Source organism: Vitis riparia, chromosome 2 (genome assembly GCF_004353265.1).
Source record: "Vitis riparia cultivar Riparia Gloire de Montpellier isolate 1030 chromosome 2, EGFV_Vit.rip_1.0, whole genome shotgun sequence".
Classification (NCBI taxonomy): Eukaryota; Viridiplantae; Streptophyta; class Magnoliopsida; order Vitales; family Vitaceae; genus Vitis; species Vitis riparia.
This window is the reverse complement of record NC_048432.1, coordinates 4,933,757-4,956,002: the sequence shown is the minus strand read 5'-3', so window position 1 is coordinate 4,956,002 and position 22,246 is coordinate 4,933,757. Positions and strand designations below refer to the sequence as shown.

At 28.8% G+C, this 22,246-nt stretch overlaps 2 protein-coding genes across 2 annotated transcripts; both read right to left on the bottom strand.

Annotated features, from left to right (window-relative positions):
- Positions 1-243: 243 nt before the first annotated feature.
- LOC117928956 (isoflavone reductase homolog) lies at positions 244-4,052 on the bottom strand. The gene is made up of 4 exons (XM_034849112.1): positions 3,661-4,052; positions 1,664-1,904; positions 687-890; positions 244-606 (listed from the first exon to the last, which is right to left on the bottom strand). Exons 1-4 carry the CDS (start codon positions 3,988-3,990, stop codon positions 443-445), a joined length of 939 nt encoding a protein of 312 aa, XP_034705003.1. The 5' UTR covers positions 3,991-4,052; the 3' UTR covers positions 244-442.
- Positions 4,053-12,430: 8,378 nt separating this feature from the next.
- Positions 12,431-15,788, bottom strand: LOC117928296 (isoflavone reductase homolog). The gene is made up of 4 exons (XM_034848204.1): positions 15,374-15,788; positions 13,342-13,582; positions 13,044-13,247; positions 12,431-12,919 (listed from the first exon to the last, which is right to left on the bottom strand). Exons 1-4 carry the CDS (start codon positions 15,701-15,703, stop codon positions 12,756-12,758), a joined length of 939 nt encoding a protein of 312 aa, XP_034704095.1. The 5' UTR covers positions 15,704-15,788; the 3' UTR covers positions 12,431-12,755.
- Positions 15,789-22,246: the final 6,458 nt, after the last annotated feature.

Here is a 22,246-nt window from a genome sequence, read left to right as displayed (position 1 = left end):
AATTAAAGATGTTTTTTAAAAACACCTTATTTTATGTTTTTAAAATCATAATGCAAAAAACAATTTTTTTTTTATTATCAAATGTAAGTATTTTTATATTTTTTGTTTTTATTTTGAATAACAGAAAATTGTTTCGGAAAAGTTTCCAAAAAAAAATGCTATCTTGTGTTCAAGAAGAGTTGCCAAAGGAAATGGCAACTAAGGTACATTTTTAAACAACATCAAATATACCACAATAGGAAATCAACACGAATAAGTTGGCCATGGCTGTTGGCTTATTCAAAAAGAACTTTTCCAAAGCTTTCGTTACCCTCAAATTCCTGCATGGCATGCATGAGTCGGGTGTTACATATATGTTTGATTCAATTGTAGTTCCTCAAAAAGAATTATAACTTGTGACATATATGGCGAAATTAGGTGGACAAAGCTAGCTACACACTTCTTATAGATAACGTTTCAGGTATTCATCCATCCTTATGTAGTCAACCTCTGGGTAGAGCTTTGAAGCTTCTTCTCCCTCTTCCCCTATTTCAAAGTTTGTTAAACAACCTTCATAGTAAATGTGATAGAAATGTCCTACTCCAACTTGGCCGGCATAGTCAAGACCTACACAATGGAGGACGAAAGTAAACTTATAGAAACTCCATCCATATATTAATGAATTCAAAAAAGAATTTCTTGATTACCTTTGATGGAGGCAAGGAATTCTTCTGCAGAGATGCTAGACTTGTCTAGTTTCTTCCCTGTAAGCTTTTCCCACATCTCGATTATCTGTCTCTGGGAGAGAATGTTTTCTGGTGGCCTAACGTAGACTGTCTTGTTCAGTGTACGAGGATCATCTATTGCTTTGATCGTGTATGCTGCAACATCATCTTCGTCCACAAAAACAGCTACGTAGTATCCACCAAACAAGCACATTTAATAAACTCCATTGAAATGTATGCGGATTTAACCCTAAGTCTCAGTATAAAAACAACTTCAAAATTGTTGTCATTCTAGTCAAAATCTTATAATTCTTTTAGGCTATGTTTGGTTCCGAAAATTACTAAGAAAAGAATTGAAAGAAAGTGTCAAGGAAAATGGTTTACTCATATTTGGTTTCGTCATGGAAAATATAAAAGAAAATGAAATATAATTAAAATTTGTCAAAAATTTATATATTTGTAAATTATTTAATCTTTATATAATAGACAAAAATAAATAAAATAAGTCAAATAAGTTTGAAGATGCATATAAAAATAATTTATTAAGTTTAAACTTTTTTTTTTTTTTCATTTTTGTTCTTTTACTTTTCCTCTTTATTTTCTTTTTTTTTTTTTTCATATTTTCCTCAAATTTTTCGAGAACCGAATATAGCCATAGGAATATGTTCTTAAGCCACTCATTAATCCAAAAACTTAAAATATTATTAAATTTATTGAACTACCAATTTTCCTAAAAGATTAAACTTGTAGAATTTAAGTTCAAAAACATATCAAGTTTAAAGAAGAAACAAATGAAGGAAATAAACATGTAAAATTGCGGAGATGCGACTCGAACTCATGACTTTCCATCAAATGAGACTTCCATACCATGTTAAATTATTAATTTTCTGAAAAGTTTAATTTTACTGAATTTGGGTTTATGCACGTGATTATCCTTAACAAAGTTGAGTTTTTTGTACCTTTGACGTTGCCGTCTCCGTATAATGAAACTTTTTCTTTTGGGGGAGTGAGGGTGCCAAGTTGGGAGCAGTTAGGAACAAAATAGGCTGCAAAGCAGTTGGAAGACACATAGGTGTGGGGGATGTTGGCTTCTTCTATGGCCTTCCTCACAACCATCTTCTCATCAAATGTCACTCTTCCTGGTTCAAGTGCATCTTCCATTCTTGCTGGATCCATTCCAAACTCTGAAGGCAGGAATCGCTGCAATAATTTGTAAAAAATTAATCGATATCCATTTTAAATATTGTTAATATCAAATTATAATGGAAGCAAAATAAGAAATGTTTTTTTTTTCTTTTCTTTCCATTTTCTCTCGTTACCTTTGAAATCTAAACAGAATATCATAAGATAATGATAATAAAAAAAACAAAATTGAAAATGGTTCTTCTTATGCCAGACAAGCTTGATACATCAACTGGCTCAAAGTGCCGGATGATCAATTTAATATCTATTATGACACGATTTAATTACTTTTTAATAAAAGAAAAGTGACTATGCATAATTGTGATTGTTGAACTGCCAATTTTTCTAAAAGTTTTTTTTAAAACCCAAAACCTATTAAACCTAACTCTGATACTATGTTGAACTAAGTTTTGATATTATGTTGAACAATCAATTTTCCTAAAAGTTTAAATTTTTAAAAGTTGAATTTAATATGTATATCATGTTCTTTAACCATAAAGTGGCAAATTGGAAAATTCATTTCTAATTTCTTAAATTAATTCAAGTATTTATTTTTTTTTAAAAGAGAGTTTTTAAAGCTTCTTTTAAATATTATTGGTGGATTTTATTAGTATAAAATTATCACTTTAATAAAAAATAATAATTAATAATAGTAAATAGAACTAAATAATTAGTAATTTTAAGAGTAGAGATCATTAAAAAAAATATAGATGGAGGAGAATATGGCCATTCCCACAAATAAGATAGACCTTTAAATTAATTTTAATAATTTTAAGTATAGACTAAATAATATCATGTCTTTGATATAATTTTTTTTTAGAAGCTTCAAAATTCTTCGGTAAAACATATACCCACCTCCCGTGAATTCAAAGTAAAGTGTTGAAATTATTGCCATTTTTTATTATAATGGTTTTTCACATGAGACTTGAGATAGGGGGAAAACATGGGTGTAGGATAGAAAATAAAAGTAATAATATAAAATATCAGCATATCAAACAAATCTTGAATTCCTTTTTAAAATTATAAAAGTAGATAACAAAGGACCAAATGATGAATGATAAAGGATAAAGGTTCTGGCACAAGGGCTTACCTAACAAGATGACATTTTATATAATTTTGTCACACCCATGCCTTGGTACCATTTTTCTTGTCAGATCTATAGAATATTTCTGAAAATATGAAAAATTCTAGACCATGCAGTATAGACTATAGGATTAATGAGAACAACTTTTGACCATTGAATTGATAGAATGAGAAACATTTACCCAAAAAGGCATGTTACATTAATCATGACCCCAGATGGTATTTCCACACCCTAACCAACCCCACTACACCCAAATAAATAAATAAATAAAACTGTCACCACTGATTCCATTTCTGGCTAGCTTGTTTGTTTTGGGATCTGACCGGCATACACCTCCTTCCCTTAACACCTATGTCATCCTCTTCCAAGTTTGGCATTGATCTGTGGACTTAGTATTTTCCAAGATTTATAAGCCCTGGTCAATCTATTAGCCAACCTCTCGCTCCTTCCTTAATTTTCCCAAGATTATCGTGCTTGTTCAATCTCTTAATTCCGTCTCCAAGATTAGTTGAGAAGAAAAAATGAATAAGGAAAGAACAAAGACATGTATTATAGCTCATTTGGTAAACCCTAGTGAATTAATCAAGGGGATGTATATATTTCCATTAATATTCAGACTACTTTATGTCCTCATTCATGACAAAAAATTATCCTTCCCTTTCTCTTGTCTAATACGCATCTCACACGTACCTTAATGTTTCCAGCTTCTTTGATGGCCTCAACAAGTTTGAGCTGCATCAAAAGGTTGTGACTCCTGAAATGAACCCCAGACATGGTGCAGATCACCACATCTACTTTCTTCACTGCTTCCACCAGACTCTTATGATCTGCAAAGGAGCCCTCCACAAGGGTAGCCCCTTTGGCCTTGAAGGACAGCAGCATCTGCAGTTTCTCGATGTCCATACCGATCTCCGGGCGTTGAAGGACAAAGGTGGGATGGCCTTGGGCTAAGCTTGCCTCCACCATCCTCCTTCCAATGTAGCCTGTGCCACCCACCACAAGAACCTTGCTCTTTTCCATCTTCCCTTCTCTACCCTTGTTTTGGCCTCTACACTCACAGCCAAGGGCGGCTTGTATATATAGAGAGGATGTGATATTAGTCCTACAAACAAATCTTATAATGGATATATTCTCGTAAGTTTGAGGAATCTGTAATAATAAGAAAATATAAAAGAGTTACTAAGTCAAAAAGAATTTGATATTTCCATAAGAAAATCTCACCCCTTCGACAATCTCTCCACTTCCAAACGTTTTTTCAATTTTTTTTTTCATTGAAAAAGAAAAGAAAAGGATTCAGCGCCAAATCAGGCTGCTACTGCTTGCCAGGCTGGCGGAAGCACCTAGCAGCATGGCAGTGGCGCAGGCAAGCGCTGTCATGGGTCATGGTGGTGTCAGCGGCTTGATTTATTTTTCTTCTTTTTTTTAATCTCAAAGTGAAAAAAAAAAAAGGAAAAAGAATAAATAAATAAATAAAAAGACAATTTGAGGAAGAAAGATGAAGAGGAAGTGAAGTAAAAGGGTAGGGAAGGAAAAAAATAAGGTATTTTTAGATATATAAAATTTATTAAAATAAAGATAGGTGGGATGTGTCAGACTAATATAATAAAACCCAATGATATATCTAAATATAAAAAATATCAAATCTTTCTACCAAGAAATTAGACTTCTATAAGGTAAAAAGAAGAGAGCCAAATATTTTAATATGACAAAGAACTACTTTCATACCAATGAAAAAAGAAAACATATTCGAGTTACTTTTCAAAAAATATATAAAATATAAAAATTTTAAGAGTCAATTAATTCTTAATGTAATTTTTTTATCAAGTTTTGAATATCTTATTCAAAAATTAATTATCTTATGTCATAGCCAATAATATTTAATTAGAGTAGACTAAACATAATTTCATAATATTCAGTATCACAACGGAGAAACCTAATATAAGAGTCACTACATCAATGATATAAACTTAAAAGAGATATCATGCCCTAATATAAGAATCACTATATCAATGATATAAATTTAAAAGAGATATCATGTCCGATATTATTAGAAACGTTAGATATATCAAAGAATGACATCATGCATATTTATAATAATGGTTAATTTTATTTATGTCCCTAAGATTTTGGCAAAATACATATGAACTTCTACTATATTTAAATTTTATCTTATATATTTTTTTATTCTTCTTATTTGATATTTTCGTTTTATTCCTTTATGATTCAAAATAAGAAAGGTATTTGATGATTTTTTAAATGGGATAGATGGTATTTAACTAAAACCTATGTAAGTGAAATTAAGCCATAGAGATTACGTCACTTGGCATGGAGTAGGTTTACCTAACTTGAAGGTCAAACACTTAAAAATGCCTGAGAGAGTTAGCTGTAAATTCATTACTCCTATAATATAAATGATGGTAGTGTGTTTCTTTTGATAATGGACAAAATCATGTGTTAAAGAGTCGGTTTCCTCTATGGTTACTCAAATCAAAAGTTAAAATGGGATCAGGGATTAGGTGGCCTACTCAAATGACAAAATCATCGCTCATTTGTTTAACCAAAGACACATGTTTTGTCTTACGTAATTGAGCACATACCGCAATGTTTAGATAGCTAGTGTCCAGTCTCACTTTGCTTTGATTTCACATGATATTGTTGAAAAATATGTCTCTGAAGTTTATACTATTTTTGAATAGAAAGTGATGGCTTTTCCTTGGGTGGAGAATTAAGCAACCTTGGTTGGTAAGCCTAAACAAGTGGTTGGCTGTTCCTTGGGCCCTTTCAATAATGTAGCAACTGTCATTCTAATTATTTCTCACCAACTCTCCCATGGAAACCATACCAACAATAAATGACCATTCATCTATTTCCCCTGTGAAAAATGCCTGATTAATAACATGGTTTTTGGCTTTTTTTTTTTTTTTTTTTTCAAAATTAAGTTTATTTCTATTTTGTTTTTCAAATTTTTGAATGTGGGTATTGTTAAAAAGTATGATAAACATATTTAATTCAAAGTTTGGAGAGTTAAATTTTTTTAAAAATTGATTATTTAACATAAATCAAAACTTGATTTGACAATAAAAGATCATAAATTCAAGTCATATCTCTATAATTTATATATTTGTTTCCTCCATTTATTTTTCCTCTCATATCCCTTCATGTGATGATCTGAGGGCAGGAGGGTATTCATCACGTGTTCTCAAACGGTATGCAAGCTTCCTATAAAATGGAAGCAAACCCCATGAACAAAAATGACAACACTCCAAGTTACTTTCATTGAAAAATATAGCAAATGAAATTTCAAAGGCAACCTCTTTTCATTGTCGACAATCTTATTAAATATTGAAGGACAGGAGGAGGGGTTTGACTTTCTTGTGGAGGAGTTTTCTACCAAAAATTGATGGACAAACTACCAAGTCCACCATATCAAAGGAACATCTATCGTGTGCAAAAAACCCTTATTTATTTATTTATTTATTTTTAAATTATATATATATATATATATATATATATATATATATATATATATATATATATATATATATATATATATATTTTAACTGTTATTCATATATTTTTTTCTGAGTAGACCAGCCTTGCAAGGCTATACTATTCAGTCTTAAGTAGCAAAATATAAAAAAATGGTTCAATAATTTTGAAATGGAATCATATCGATTATGAACATACAACTAGAAGGTAAATTTAATATATATAGTTTTTAAGTATACACTTTACAAGTCTGACATACGGTGTTTACTTCAGGATGTCGGTTGAGATGGGACACTTTTTAGCAATAATAAAATTACAATTATTTTGAGTTAATGACAAATTAAAAACTTAAATATTGATGAATAGAAGCTTGTTTGATAATGGGATTTAAAAATAATTTTTTATTTTTAAAAATAGAAAATTATTTTTAAAATTTTTTAATATTGTTTGATTATTGCTTTGTATAAATAATTTATTAAAAATAAAGTGAAATAAAGAATAATTTTTATTAAATAAGTAAGAATTGTTTTCATCAATTTTTTTAAAATTAAGGAGTTAAAACACTATAAAATTTTTGTATTTGTATTTTCTTTTTCCTACAAAAACAAAAGGAATACATGAGCCCATTTGACTATGTTTTTTAAAACTTATTTTTTAAAATTGTTTTTAAATTAAAGAATAAAAAAATATTTTTAAAAACAAATTTTAGAAAATATGATCAAATGGGCTCTAAATATTTTAAAAAACAATTTTTAAAAATTATTTTTAATTGAAAAATAGTTTAATTACTCTTATGTTAATACAAGACATTTCATTTTTCCTATCAAAAGCGTCATCAATACTGTCACAAACATCATTTTCCTATCAAAAACTTCCCAATTGATACAATTGTTATCAATTTGCTTGAATCTAGATATGTTATGTAACTTTTTCTACCATATGATTAGCTTAAGTTTTATAAAAAAAATTATATTTATTTTTGATATTTTAATTCATACGTAATGGGGAGACAGTAGACATTTTAGTGTTGTCCTTAAGTCTCCAACAGTAGTAGAGATCATTATGATCAAGTTAGCTTTCAAAACAAATCTGATAATTTTTCGAAGAGATTTCCAATAGAAAACATTCCCCAAGGAAATCCGTCACCCAATTACAAGAAATTCCTTTCATTTCTTTTCTTGAACTTTCCTTATCCAATTATGGGAGAGAAATTCTAAACCCTTAGGTACTGCTTTGTGGATAATATAGGTTTAGAAATAATAAGCTCTTCCTTTCACTTCTTTCTTTTCCCCTTTTTTTTTTCCTTCTCTTCTTGTTTGCAATTTTTTTTTCTTTTTAAGAAAATAATTTTGGAGGGAAACTATTAAAATGGTTGTTATATCCCCCTAAAACATAGAAGTAACTTAAAAGGACTACAAAAATCTTAATATATATATCCAAACTTGAACAAGATGAAAAAAGAAAGAAAAGAGAAGAAAAAGAAGGAAAAAAAGAAGGAAAAATACATAAAACTATTCCCTCTCTTAACTAGACCCTACCCAAAGCAAGCAAACTTTTAGTATGGTTGTGTAACAAACTCCTATTATCATTTTGTACAAGTGGTTTGATCAAGAGTTTAAACAATTTAAATATGATTTGATACTTTAATCTTATTCTTAGTTGTTTTATGGAATTGGAATGAGTGTTGGTAGAATCAACAGCCAATCATGTGGTAAATATACCCTTTAGGAATGAAAATCTACTCCTTGTCACTCCTTATATGTCTCAATATTTCCATCTACCCCTCTCTTCCTCTTATAGACCCACTTGCATGCTATGAGTTTTATCCCTTAGGTGTTTCTACAAGATCCCAAACTCTGTTAGAATACATAGATTTTAACTCTACCTCCATAACTCCTTGCCATAGAATAACATCATCACTGCTTATTATCTCATCATAATCCATGGAATTACTTTCATGTTCTCTGGAATTGTCTCAAAAGACTCCCCCAAATACACGAACCTATCTAGTTGTATAACAACCCTCCACTATGATGAGGCTTTTATGTGTTAGAAGTGATAGGAATGATAGGTGTAGGAACCTCTAGACCCATAGTCTTTTGTGCTAATGTGGAAATATCTTTAAGTGCTCTTCACTCAATTTCACATTTTGCCCTATTACTCACCATATAGTTTTCTTTTAGAAATTCGACATTTGTGTTAACAACTACCTTCTGGTTGACCTAACTATGAAAGTAATGTTCTCTCATTCCTTTTAGATAGCCTATAAATGTACATATCTCTAACTTTGCTTCCAACTTGTCTACTTTTGGTTTAAGCATGTGTGTTGGGCCACCTCAAAGGTGAATGTGTTGTAAACTAGGTTCATGACTTGTCCACATCTTCATGGGAGTCAATGTAGGGAATCTCGGATTACTTTATTCCCTATCCCAAGATTAGGTACATGAATTTCTTCCTAGGGCTCTAGATTCTAAAAATGGAAGCAAAAGATACATTTTTAAACATAAATGGATCTAGATTAATAGTTATAGAAACTTTACCTCATAATTGAATGTTTTCAAATCAAATCCACGCAGTTGAGATAAAGCCTAAAGTATCCAGAGGTCTCGTACACTTATGGCTTTCCGCCTAATGACTTTAACTTGATCTTAGCACTCCAAAGATGGGTCTTTGGAAGGGAGAAGGCTATGACTCTCTTCTCTTTGGATGGTGGAAGACTACTAGCTTGAAAACCCTAACCCCTAAAGGGGTATTCATAGGTTCCCTAACTAGGCTTAAGTGACTCAAGCTTATGCTAAGCTTGAGTCACTTAATCTTGGTAAGCTTGAGTCACTTAATCTAGCCCAAAATGTGTCCTAATTGATTAATTAACCCTCTTAGTCGTCTAATTAATTAATTAGCTCAACTCAAAGACTTTGTTCACTAACCATATGCAACCTTACATAATTATCAAAACACCCTTATGCACAAAATTAAACCAAAAGTCAATCCAACCCTTATAGACTATGCTATTAAGGTATATGAGATTTAGTGGGGACTACTAGGACCCATAGGAGAGCATCGGTTCCCTCGAAATTCAATTCTAAAGTTGATTCAACATCTCATTATAGAGAATCAACTACACTCCAATACCCAGTGTAAATAACAACGAGACACTAAGTGTTTGGATATGTGACTTGTTATCTATTGTATTTAGTCTTCCCATGAACTAGTGTCTATAGTCTAACAAAGTGAAAGCTATCAACTTTTCAAGACTACCTCTACTATCTTTGAGTTACAAATCCTCCTATTATGTGATTAAATGACATATTTTAGCTCACTAAAAGCATATGTCAAATTTCACTAAAGGAATTACTACGGGCCTATAGATTTCATGATCATACGTCCTTAGGATCACCTAAGAGGACACACTGTCTCAAAGTTCACGAGCAAGGACCACTAGGATCCATAGGAAAATACAAGCTTTCTTAAAATCCAATTTTAAAGTTGAATCAACACTCCACTAAAAAGAGTCAACTCACTCTAATATCTTATAATATTTACAATAGGACAAAGCTCGTGTTCGTAACCTACTATCAACTGCACACAAACCCCTATATGAACTGGTTTTGTAATCTAATGAGGTAGTGTTATCAACTTCTCCACATTACCTCTCTAATTGTTCAACTATAAATCCTCCTATTATATGATAAACTAACATACTCTAACTCACAAAGAGCATATGTCAAATTCCACTTAAGAATTACTACAACCATAATTTTCTTGATCACATGTCCTTAGGATCACCCAAGAGGACATGCTATCTTAATCCATGAGATATCATGGTGCCTCTATTGAGAATACCAATTTTCATAAGCCTCCATTAATAGTAATCCAATCTATAGGGATTATATGATCACCTTAAGGTCTTACCCATAAGTTAAAGCCTCCTATTGACTTCAACACATACTCAATATCCTCTCAAGGTTGAGATTCCATATAATATAATAGTTTGGTGAATCATAACTACTTGATAACCAATGTCAAATTTACTATAGGTCTTGTTTAATGTATAACCATACACATTAGTGCACACACCATGGGAAAGACATTCCGATGACTAAGACAAATCATCCCTCTAACTAGGAGGTAGTGCACTACATTCTCTAATAAATTACCTAAATTCATAAATTGACTATAAACTACTTATCACCTCGCAAGGGACTCATGACTTGGATTTTCTATATACCTCCTAATACACTCAAGTCATGTACAATACAAGTGATATGGTTGCGAATATTCAGATAAATAATTATTTCAAAAAGAATAATAAAGGGAACTAAAATCACAAATAAATAAGTTTATTTATAAATCTAAAATTTGTTACATCATATTATGTTTTCTAGGATTCTATCCCAACAATACACATTAGTATACTTATCATGGGAAATTCATTTGGAAGACCAAGACAAGTCATTTATCCAATTAGGAAGTAGTGCTCTATAGCCTCAAATAGATTCCCTAAATTCATGAACTAGTTGTGAACAATTCATTAACTTGTAAGAAACTCGTAACTTGGATCTTCTATGCAACTTCTAATGCATCCAAGCCATGTACAATGCTAATGATGTTGACCTAAATGCTCAATTAAACCACAATACAAAAGATAGTTAGTGAAGTGAAATTGTTACATAATGTCATTAAGGGGTTTGTCCTAACAAATATTCCAAACTATTGTTAGTAAGCCATAACCTTATAATTTTCTTTTATGTTTGATCTTCAATCAAGGTTTTCCACTATCTACTAGGCTTGAAAGCTAGGTTATTATGTTTTAACAAATAAGCTTATACTTTTCTAGAGAAATCATTTATGACAGTAATGAAGTATCTAATATCCTCAAATAAGAAACTCTTGCAAGCCCAAAAAATTTCATAATGTAAATAATCCAATGTTTTTTATAATATAGACAAAAGTAAACAATTTACCCTTCTTTGCTCATCAAACACACAATGTCCACATATGCTTAATTTTCTAATTTGTCCATTCCTAAGAAAACCTTGTCTACTTAACTTAATTGGCTTCTCTCACTAACACGATCAAGCTTGAAATGCCAAACTTTAGTAGAGTTTTTTTTTTTTTTCCCAAAAACTAAATTAGTATGATTTGTGACAGACTTTTCTTCTTACACCCTTTAGAAATCTTGAGAGCTCCACCTTCAACTATGAAAATGCATCCTTTTTTATCCAACAATCCAAAAAAAATTATATTTCTCTTGAACTTTGATACACGCCTTACATTGTTCAAGATTTTGATAGAATAAATTGGGGCTTAAATATATATGTGTTCTAATTGCACATAAATAACATGATTTAAATGATAAATGAGGCTCAAGTCATCTAATTTAACTTGAATTGGTTCTAGAACCCATGGGTCTAATATCTATTTTGAGCTTAATTTTAGGGTAGAATGATGTCCTAACTTAGTCCATGATTTTTACATCATGTAATATATAATATAACCGCTAGAATCATATGTTTTAAGATATCAGTTTGGATGGTTTTGATACTCTTAATGTATAATTGATCCAGGAATACATAAAGGTGCTATCAAAGAAAAAAAGTACCAATTTTCATTATGATTTTGGAAATTAAGGGGAAAAAAACACTATTCAACCAAAGATTTACCAAGTTCTAAAAGATTATTTATTATCCTTTAATAATTAGCTGTGACTATAGAATAAAATATTTAATCTAATCTTTAAATGTGCAACAATTCATCCTCAACTTTATATTTAGACAAACAGACAGAAAAGCAAAACATTTGGTAGACATGAAGCATCCCAACCCTTGCAATGGAGAATTGGCATCAATTGAATGACAAAAAAGCAAAATATTTGGTACACATGAAGCATCCAAACCCTTGCAATGGAGAATTGGCATCAATTGAATGGCAAAAATGCAAACTATTTGGTTGACATGAAGCATCCAAACCCTTGCAATGGAGAGTTGACATCAATTGAATGACATTAATAGAATCTGGGAAATAAACCCAATAGAGAATAATATAGTTCATTATTCTTATCAAAACTATACTAAAGACATAATTAGCATTACTTATTTCAAAGCAAAAATATTAATTTAACATGTCATCCATGAAGACACCTAACAAAGAGATTAAGGAATCTCACCTACAATTGCCCCTTTTACTTTGGCCTTTTGGATCATCTCAAAAGTAAATTTGGAGGTGTCATACTAGAACCAACAACCAAAGCTTTTATTACATCATCATATGATGAGCTTGGTAGGCATATATACTTCTTATACATAAAGCTTCAAGTATTCATCCATTCGCTTGTAATTAACTTCCGGATAGAGCTTTGTAGCCTCTTCTCCCCCTTCTCCGATTTCAAAGTTTGTTAAACAACCCTCGTAGTAAATGTGATAGAAATGTCCTACCCCAACTTGGCTTGCATAGTCCATACCTACAACATACCATGCATATATGGAAAGAATAAAAACAAGTACTAAACTAAAAGAGAACAAATAAATACTTGTAGATGAATGAATGTAATGTAAAGTTGGAAGTTATTATTTCTCAGTTATAACCTTTCATAGAGGCTAGAAAGTCTTCTTTGGAGATGCTAGACTTGTCTAATGTCTTCCCTGTGAGTTTTTCCCACATCTCAACTATTTGCCTTTGGGAGAGAATGTTCTCTGGTGGTCTGATGTAAACTGTCTTGTTCAATGTACGAGGATCATCTATTGTTTTGATTGCGTATGTTGCAACATCATCTTCATCCACGAAAACCGCTGTATAATACCCCGTAAAACCGGTTCATATACACACAATCGTATTGCAAATAATTAAGTTGTATCACAAAATTTTATAATTAATTGTAAGTACCTTTGACATTGCCATCTCCATATAGACAAACCTTTTCCTTTGGAGGGGTGAGGGCAGCCATTTGAGAGAGGTTAGGAACAAAGTAGCCTGCAAAGCAGTTGGCAGAAACATAAGTGTGGGGAATTTTGGCTTCTTCTAGGGCCTTCCTCACAATCATCTTCTCATCAAATGACACTCTTCCTGGTTCAAGTGCATCTCCCATTCTGGATGGGTCCATTCCAAACTCTGAAGGCAAGAATCGCTACCAAATTTTTTTGCTCAAAATTAGTATCAATCTTAGAGTTTGATATTGATAGAATTTATAATGCAGGCCCATCAAAAGAGTGGGGAAATTACTAAGAGTCAAAAGCCAAAGGTGTCACATGCTAGGGGGGCATGGGTGGCCTAGTATGGAATAAAGAAAGAAAAAAGTAAATGAGAGTGACACTGAGATTGTCTGTGGACCAGACCCTATGCTCCATCACTCCTTTGGACACTTTTTGCATAGGACAAAATATATTGTCTCATAATTCAAGATATTGAAATACAATTCGAGTTAGAATTCAGAGAAAAATAATATTTTAACCCAATAGAAATATTATTTTTGCTACTTAATAATCTATGTATTTGAAATTAATTCATTTATACCTTCAAGACATAAAAATATTGAGATTAAATAAATAAATAGAGTATTTTATATGCTAATTATGACTTTAGGAATAGAGTTTGACTTTATTTGGATTATTAAATAAATAGTCTAGGTGGTCCAATGATTATAAATATAGAAAAAAAACAAAATAATAACCACTACGGAATGTCTTTTAGTTTAATTAGTATTATAACTTTTGATTTTTTAGCAACTTGGGCAAATTGATTAGTTGATTGTTTAGCTGTGTCAAATTCAAATTAAGAAATAATTAATCCAAGTCTAATTTCTCCTAATCTCTAATTTAAAGTACTCAATTTAAGTCCAACTCAACTTAATTTTTTTTAAGATCAAATTGAATTTGAGTTGGTTGACTTATATTTGAGTTGATGGAATTATATCATTTAAAATTCATTTATAATGTTTTTAAAAAACTTTTTTATATATATATTTATACTAAAATTTAAATAGTAAATAAAATAAAATATCAAGATAGTAAAAATAAATAAAAATATATTTTTATATTTTTCTAAAAAAAATGAAAATACATATATAATATAGTTATAGTTTGATATTTTTTTGAAAAAAAAATATAAGAAGAAAATGAACATTATTATATAGGATGATATATCTTAAAATATTATAAAAATATTAAATTGGTTTAGATTGTTTAAATCTTGATCGAATTTAACCCAAATTAAATGTAAATTAAATAAATTTAATCCAAACCCAATTGAATTATAAAAATATTTTCCCAAATCCACACATACTTTAAGTTGAGTTCAGATTTGATCGGGTCATTATTTCTCAAGTTATTTAGCTTAGTGTTTTTCTTCATCCTCTAAAAACACTTCCTAGTACTAGAAATTGATCACGTGTTATTTTACCCTTTATTTTTTTCCATTCCCTAATAAAATAAATATTATACAATAAGTTCTCAAGAATACAAATTCGAAGGCATGTCTCTAAAACACATAAGAGAATGGTTCATACAAACATTAATTTTTAGTTTCTAGAATACAAGTTCTCGTCATAGGCCTCTATCGAGAATATGAATGCTTAGTCAAATGTGAGATCACTTTATTGACAAGGGTTCAGGGAACTTGGATTCTTTTAGAAGGTTCACACCACCTTTTCTTTTTACTCCTCTGTTGTCAAGACGCTGGCCCCTAGTGTGTGGTTTCCGTTTTTCTCGTATGGGCCATGACTTACTCGATTCTACTTTTCTACTTCAGAAGATAGGCAACCTTCTTTGACCAACCACAATTTTTCTGGTGTTAGTTTGACCGAGAAGGATAGAAAGTAAATAAAGAGCTAATTTAGACCTTAATTAAAACATCTCCTTTAGTAAATTATACCAAACTTTGCAGAGGTTCTAAAAGGAAATATATATATATATGTACATACCTGAATGTTTCCAGCTTCTTTGATGGCGTCGACAAGTTTGAGCTGCAACAAAAGGTTGTGAGACCTGAAATGAACCCCAGACATGGTGCAGATCACCACATCTACTTTCTTCACAGCTTCTACCAGACTCTTATGATCTGCAACGGACCCCTCCACAAGGGTAGCCCCCTTGGCCTTGAAGGACAGCAGCATCTGCAGTTTGTCGATGTCCATACCGATCTCCGGGCGTTGGAGGACAAAGGTGGGATGGCCTTGGGCTAAGCTTGCCTTCACCATCCTCCTTCCTAGATACCCTGTGCCACCCACAACAAGAACCTTGCTCTTTTCCATCTTCTCTTCTATTGTTTTGCCTTCCACACCCACAAATATATGGAGGATTTAGCAATGGGATCAATGGTTTTCTACTTTTTTTGAAGCAAATTAGGTTGGGTTAGACCCCAACAATAAGGCCAAGAACCCTATATATGATATAATAATATTAAAATAAAGATGATAGAGATAGTCATAAAAGTGGAGCCGCAGACATTTCAAAATAAAAGTGGAGCCACATGAATTTCAAAATAGAAAGGGAAGTAGGATTTGATTCATTAATATAAAAATATATAGAAAAAAGAATCTCATATTTTTTAAATTAGTATTATTTTTATCTATTTAAAAATAATGTAAAATATATATATTTTTTAACGAGTTATGTCATTATTTTTAAAAATATCATTTTACTTGTCATGTTATCCAAATCAATTGATAATTACACTCCTCCATTTAAATGTTTTCATTTCTTTTAATAATAATAATAATAATAATAATAATAATAATATTATTATTATTATTATTTTCTTGTTTTATTATTTTATTAATTGGGATTTTCATTTTCTAGAAACAAACGCTTCGAATTCTTATTTTAGTTTCCTAAAAATTTAGGAAATATTATGCAAAAAAAATCCTATTTAAATAGGATTAATATTTTTTCTTTATTTCCTAAAATTTTAAGAGAAAATATTGTCAAACAAATCCTATTTAATCATAATTACCAATTCAAAAAGTAATAAGGTTGTTTATTAAATAATAAATAATAAATTTAATTATATATATATATATATATATATATATATATATATATATATATATATATATATTCATTCATTATGATTAGTTTATTTAATATAAATATTTATTTATTTATTTATTTTTATACCATATATCAAAGTACAATAATATTATAAAATATTTTATATCTTAAAAACACTTACAATAAATTTTATTCTCTATTATATTAAATAATTGTTAATATTATATAATAAATACAAATTTATTATTGGTTTATTTATTATAAAGAATATGAATTTATTTTTAACTTATTAATATTAAAATAATTTTTTTTTTTAATTCTTATTTTATGATATTTCTAGAGAAAAAAAAAATCTCAAATAATAAAATAATAATTACAATAAATCTAGAAGGAATTAAAAGATTTACATGGTGGAGTCTAATTATCAATGGATTTGAATGACATGACAAATAAAAGAGTATTTTTAAAAATAATTAGATTATTAGTTAAAAGTGTATATAGTTTAAATTATTTTTAAATAAATAAAGATAATATTAATTTAAATTTTTTGAGATTTTTTTATATACTTTTATATGAGTGAATCAAATTCAACTTTTCTCAAATAAAAAACTATATTTAATTATTTTTTATTTAAAAAAAAAATTGCCACGCACTAGGAACAGCCATCTCCACTTTCCTTCTGTTTTCTCGTGAGAAAAGTGAAAACAGTAGAGTTTGGATCGTGAGAAATTAAATAAAATAAAATCAATTATTATTTGTTATTTGTCCTGCACGGTACGTAGCCAGCAAAGAGCATCGACAAGTGTAGGAAGATCGTTCGCCTGGCTGGTCTTCCACTCTATTCCGGGCCCCGGCCCGCAAATACAATGTTTCCGTTCACGATTCATGGTTGATTGATTGAAAGTGTTGAACCACATCCTAAATATATAATTTATATATTATTAAAATTTAAAATATTTATAAAAAAGTAAATTTATAAAAAAAAAATTAAAAATTAATAATATTTATTTGTTTAATATTATCATATTAATATATAAATATATTAATATTTTAATATTTTATTAAATAAAATATATATAATATTTAAATATGAAGTTATTTAATTTAATATATATATATATTTAAAAGTAACATATTTAATTATTTCATAGTTTTAAAAATATTATATTATTTTACTTTAAATTATTTGCATTTTTATTATTATAAAAATTTTGGGAAGAATCTATTTTATGTAGTTGATGTAGAAAGATTTGCACAAGTCACAATGGTCGGCATGATTTCTTAAGCTTAATGTTACGTGGTCGAATCCGCATGTTGCATTTTATTCTCCCAGTTTTCAGAACAGTTCCACATCGATATGGCATGATATTGTTGGCTATGGCTGTGGCTTATGCAGTGGCTCACTTCCCTGATTTAAGCCCAATAGTGTGGCCCATTTTGGCCAAAAGAATTCAGGCTCGAACCGACAGCCCGTTCACCAAGTCACTGGTCCAACTGCCGGGTCGTCCGGTTCGACGGCGGTTCATGACCCATCCATCTCAAAATGTCGACCCAAACCGGATTTGGCTAGGTCGGTCCATTTTTAAAACAATGTGCAAATATTAAAATTGATAATTTTTAAATATGAAGAAAATACCAAAATCTCAGTCATTGGATTTTGTGAATACATCACAAATGATTTTTCAATACTATGAGAATTTGTTTGATATTGTTCTTACTGAAACTATTTTTAGTAGAAATTTTTTCTCTTTTAAAGTGTTTTGAGGAGAAATTATCAAGTATTGTTTCTCCATCAAACATCACAAAGATTTTTCCAATACTAAAAATAATTTTTCAAAATTTTTAAAGTGTTTTCTAAATTTTATCGAATACCTAATTTTTTTGTCAAAAATATTTTTTAAATTAAAAGTATTTCCTAGAATCATTGTTAAACGAAATCTTAATATTAAAATTTCATAAAGCGTTTTTAGTATTTCTAACACTTAAAAAAATAAAAAAAAATTAAGTAAATGCTTTTTAGAATTATTATCAAACAGATCCTTATGATGTGTTTAACATTCTTTCTTTTTGAAGTATTTTTAGTTAAAATATTTTTTAAAAAAGTGTTTTTAAAAGAATCACTTGTCAACTATTTCTCTTAAAAACACTAATGATGATTTTTTAATACTAAAAGTGATTTTTCAAAATTTTAAAAGTGTTTTTTAAAATATGTTTCACGGTGATTTTAAGAAGTGTTTCTATCATTTCTAATACTTGAAAATTTTTATTTTTTAAGTGTTAAAAAAATTAAAAACACTTTCTAAAATCATCGTAAAACACACTTTTAGTTTATGAACATAAATTTGAAGAAAAAGTTTTCTACTAAAAAATTAATAATGACTTTCAAAACCATCTTCCTCACTGTTTTTAGGGCTAAAAGGACTTTACATTAATATACAAACATTAAAGGTTTGTTTGGTAATACTTTGAAAATAGTTTTTAAAAAATAATTTTTGAAATAATAGTTTTTAAAAATAGTTTTCAAATGATTTTATGGCTAAAATTTTATTTGAGAACTTAAATATGATAAAATAAAATAAAAATCTCAACTAATTATTATCTCATACAGGTGATATTGTACACTTATAAATACAAAAGTTCTCAAAATTTCTCTCATACTTTCAATTATAGTCTAAAATACTTTACAATAAAATTAACAATAAAAACATATCAAATTTATTTTAAAATAAAATTATTCAAAAAATAAACCACTTTTAAAATAAATTTTCAAAATCTCTTTTGTGTTAGAAGTTTATCAAACTTGTTTTTCTAATCTAGAAAACTGTTTTTTTTTTTTTTTTACCATAAAATCTGCCTTTAGTAAAAATTCCAAACACTTTGGATTTTGTGGTATTCTATAAAAATGGTTAAAGCAAAAGGCCAAGAAATTTTAGGAAAACTGTACAATGTTTCAACCTAATAAACATTCATCCAAGCACAAGTTTCAATGAGTTTTACTATATTTGAATTTATTTATTATTGTTTTTTAAAGTAAAGGGAGTTGTTGGTCCAATAACTACAAAAATAAAATAAAATAATTAAAATAAAACAAAAGAATAACCAATACTGAATATTTAGTAGTTTGTTTAGGTGAAGGTTACATTGGAGGAGCAAATAGTTAATATTTTCATCAAAGGAGTCAATAGCTAATATTTTTACTAAAATTGTAATATCATATATCATATAGGAGAGAAACTATATAAGTACGAACTCTTTTTATGTATGTAGACACATTTTAAAGTCACGAGGGTCCCTTAAATCTAAAACAGGCAATATCTATCCGATTGGGTATGAATCATAAATGGTATAAAAACCAATTCTCGAACTTGATGTGGGATTTGTTTGGCTTCATAAAGGGTGTTTGTTTGTTTAGTCTTATAATCTCATGGAACACAACGAGAATATTATGTCTGCATGAAGGATGTTTATGATATTTTACATTGAATAGAGGAGAAAGTTGTTAATATTATATAAATATGAGTTTTTTTTTTTAATTTTGTAAATGCATTTTAAAACCGTGAGGGTCTTTTAAGCCCAAAATGAAGAATATCTATAGGATTTGGTGCAGATTGTTACAAAAACTTTATCTTCAGAGAAACTTATTCATTTTTAAAGGCTTTTAGGAGTAGAAGATGTCACATTAGAGGGAAGATTGTTACATAATGTATTAATGTTGTATTGTTATGCAATAGTCTAGCTCACTCCTTACTTTTGAGGAAGCAATTTTTGAATGCCCATGTAATTGTGCCAAAGGAAGCTTAAGTGCCCTTGTACCATGTTTGAGCCTCACTTATGTAAAAATTTATTTTTTTATCTTTAAAATCTGTTTGGAAATTATCCATCCATATAGAGAGATTTACTTGATTCAACCCGGTCCTCACCTAATATCACTAAGTATGAATAATATAATTTTTTTTTCTCTTTCTTTTTTTTTTTTTTTTTCTCTACATGAATGAACTTACCCCCAAATATTCTCAAACAATAAGATACTGTGTACTCCATATTTTGAGGAAAAACAAAATAAAAAAGAGAAATTCTAAGTGTGAATCCCGAAGGAAAAAACAGGTCTGTGAAAAATCGAGTCTAGTTCCGGGGGTTAGGTTACTTATTGGGAAAATACTGTGGTGAGCCATAGCACCCTTTTAAGCCCGTATACGTACGACCTCTACTAAAAAAATTAAGAAAATTATGACAATTAATTAATTAACTATGGATATCAAGAAAAATAATTAATATACAAACCATGGTGAAAATCAATACATATAAAAAATAATAATGAAATCTAATTGCAAAAATAAACAAAATAAATTACAAGAGAATTATGTAAAATGATTTATTGAACTAAAAAAAATATTTCAAAAAAATCAATTTTCAGGAAATTTCAGAGAATTTTGTTAAAAATAATTTTTTTTCAATTTATTTATTTACAAAAAAAAATCAATTTATTTTCTCAATTTCATTTGTATTCAATTTTTTTAAAAAAAAACTATTTACACTTATTATATTAAAAGAATTTATTACAAAATTTCAATTTGGGTACAAAAATTATTTTTACTTGATTTTACTAGAATTTAATGAATTTTTACAATTTATTTACAAAAGTATTTTAATTCATTTTCATTTAAAAAAAAGTGATTTTTACAATTTATTTAAAACAACATAACTTTATTTGTAAAAGAAATTTTAATTAAAAAAAAAACAAAAATTTAAATCCTCTATTTCTAAAAAAACACTTTTAATCTCATTTTAATTGAGAAAAAAGAATTTATTTTTTAAAAAAATATTTTTTTGGATAATTTTATTAAAAATAATTTTTGGGACAATTTTATTTACAAAATTTTTTTGTTAAACAAATAAATTTATGGACAATTTTCTAAATGCATTTTCCTGAACTTTTATAAATAAAAAAGAAAAGTTTCTTCTATTAAAAAAAATATTTTAAAATTAGTATTTTATTAGAACATATTTATTGAATTATTCCTCTCATTTAAATAAAATTTTTAGTTTATTTGATGTTTAATTTTGTACATACTTAATAAATATATACAAATAAATATTTATAAACCTAATAAAAATAAAATAGTGAGAAAAAAAAAAAAAAAAAAAAAAAGAGAATGGCGGTATTTTTTAGGTCGTCCAGCTGCCAGCCTTCAGAGAGAGAAAAATGGAGGGCCCCTCAAATGGGAAGAGTGGAAAATCCGTGGGAAGAAGAGAAATCCCATGAAAAAAAATGAAAATTATGGCAGAAAGGTGAGGGGGGCATGTCCCATGACGTGGGAGGGATGGGGTAGGTGAGAGTAAGTAGGGGAGAGAGAGGACTGAGAAAAGAGAAATGAAGGAAATAAAATAATAATAATAATAATAATAATAATAATAATAAAATTAATAATTAGATAGTAAGTGGGTTAAAAATAATTATAATATAATTGGGATTTAAAAATTAAGGATAAAATTAAACTTAAAATTAATATAAAAATAAAAATAGGATAAAATTTGGGATCTACTTATACTCATACAAAGCTTAATGTACAAGAAGAGAAAAACAATGACAAAAAAATTTATGTCTCTCTCATAAAAATCTTCCCAATAAGTAAAAAAATAAATCAATATCTCCACTTTTGAAAATAATTACAAAATATCTCACACATGTGACCATCAAAATCAATCATTTGTATAATCAGTAATTTTTTTCCTCCTTTTTGTCAAGAAAAAAAAAATGAAAAAGAATCAGCATAATTACACATTGGTGAATCAAATCATATATT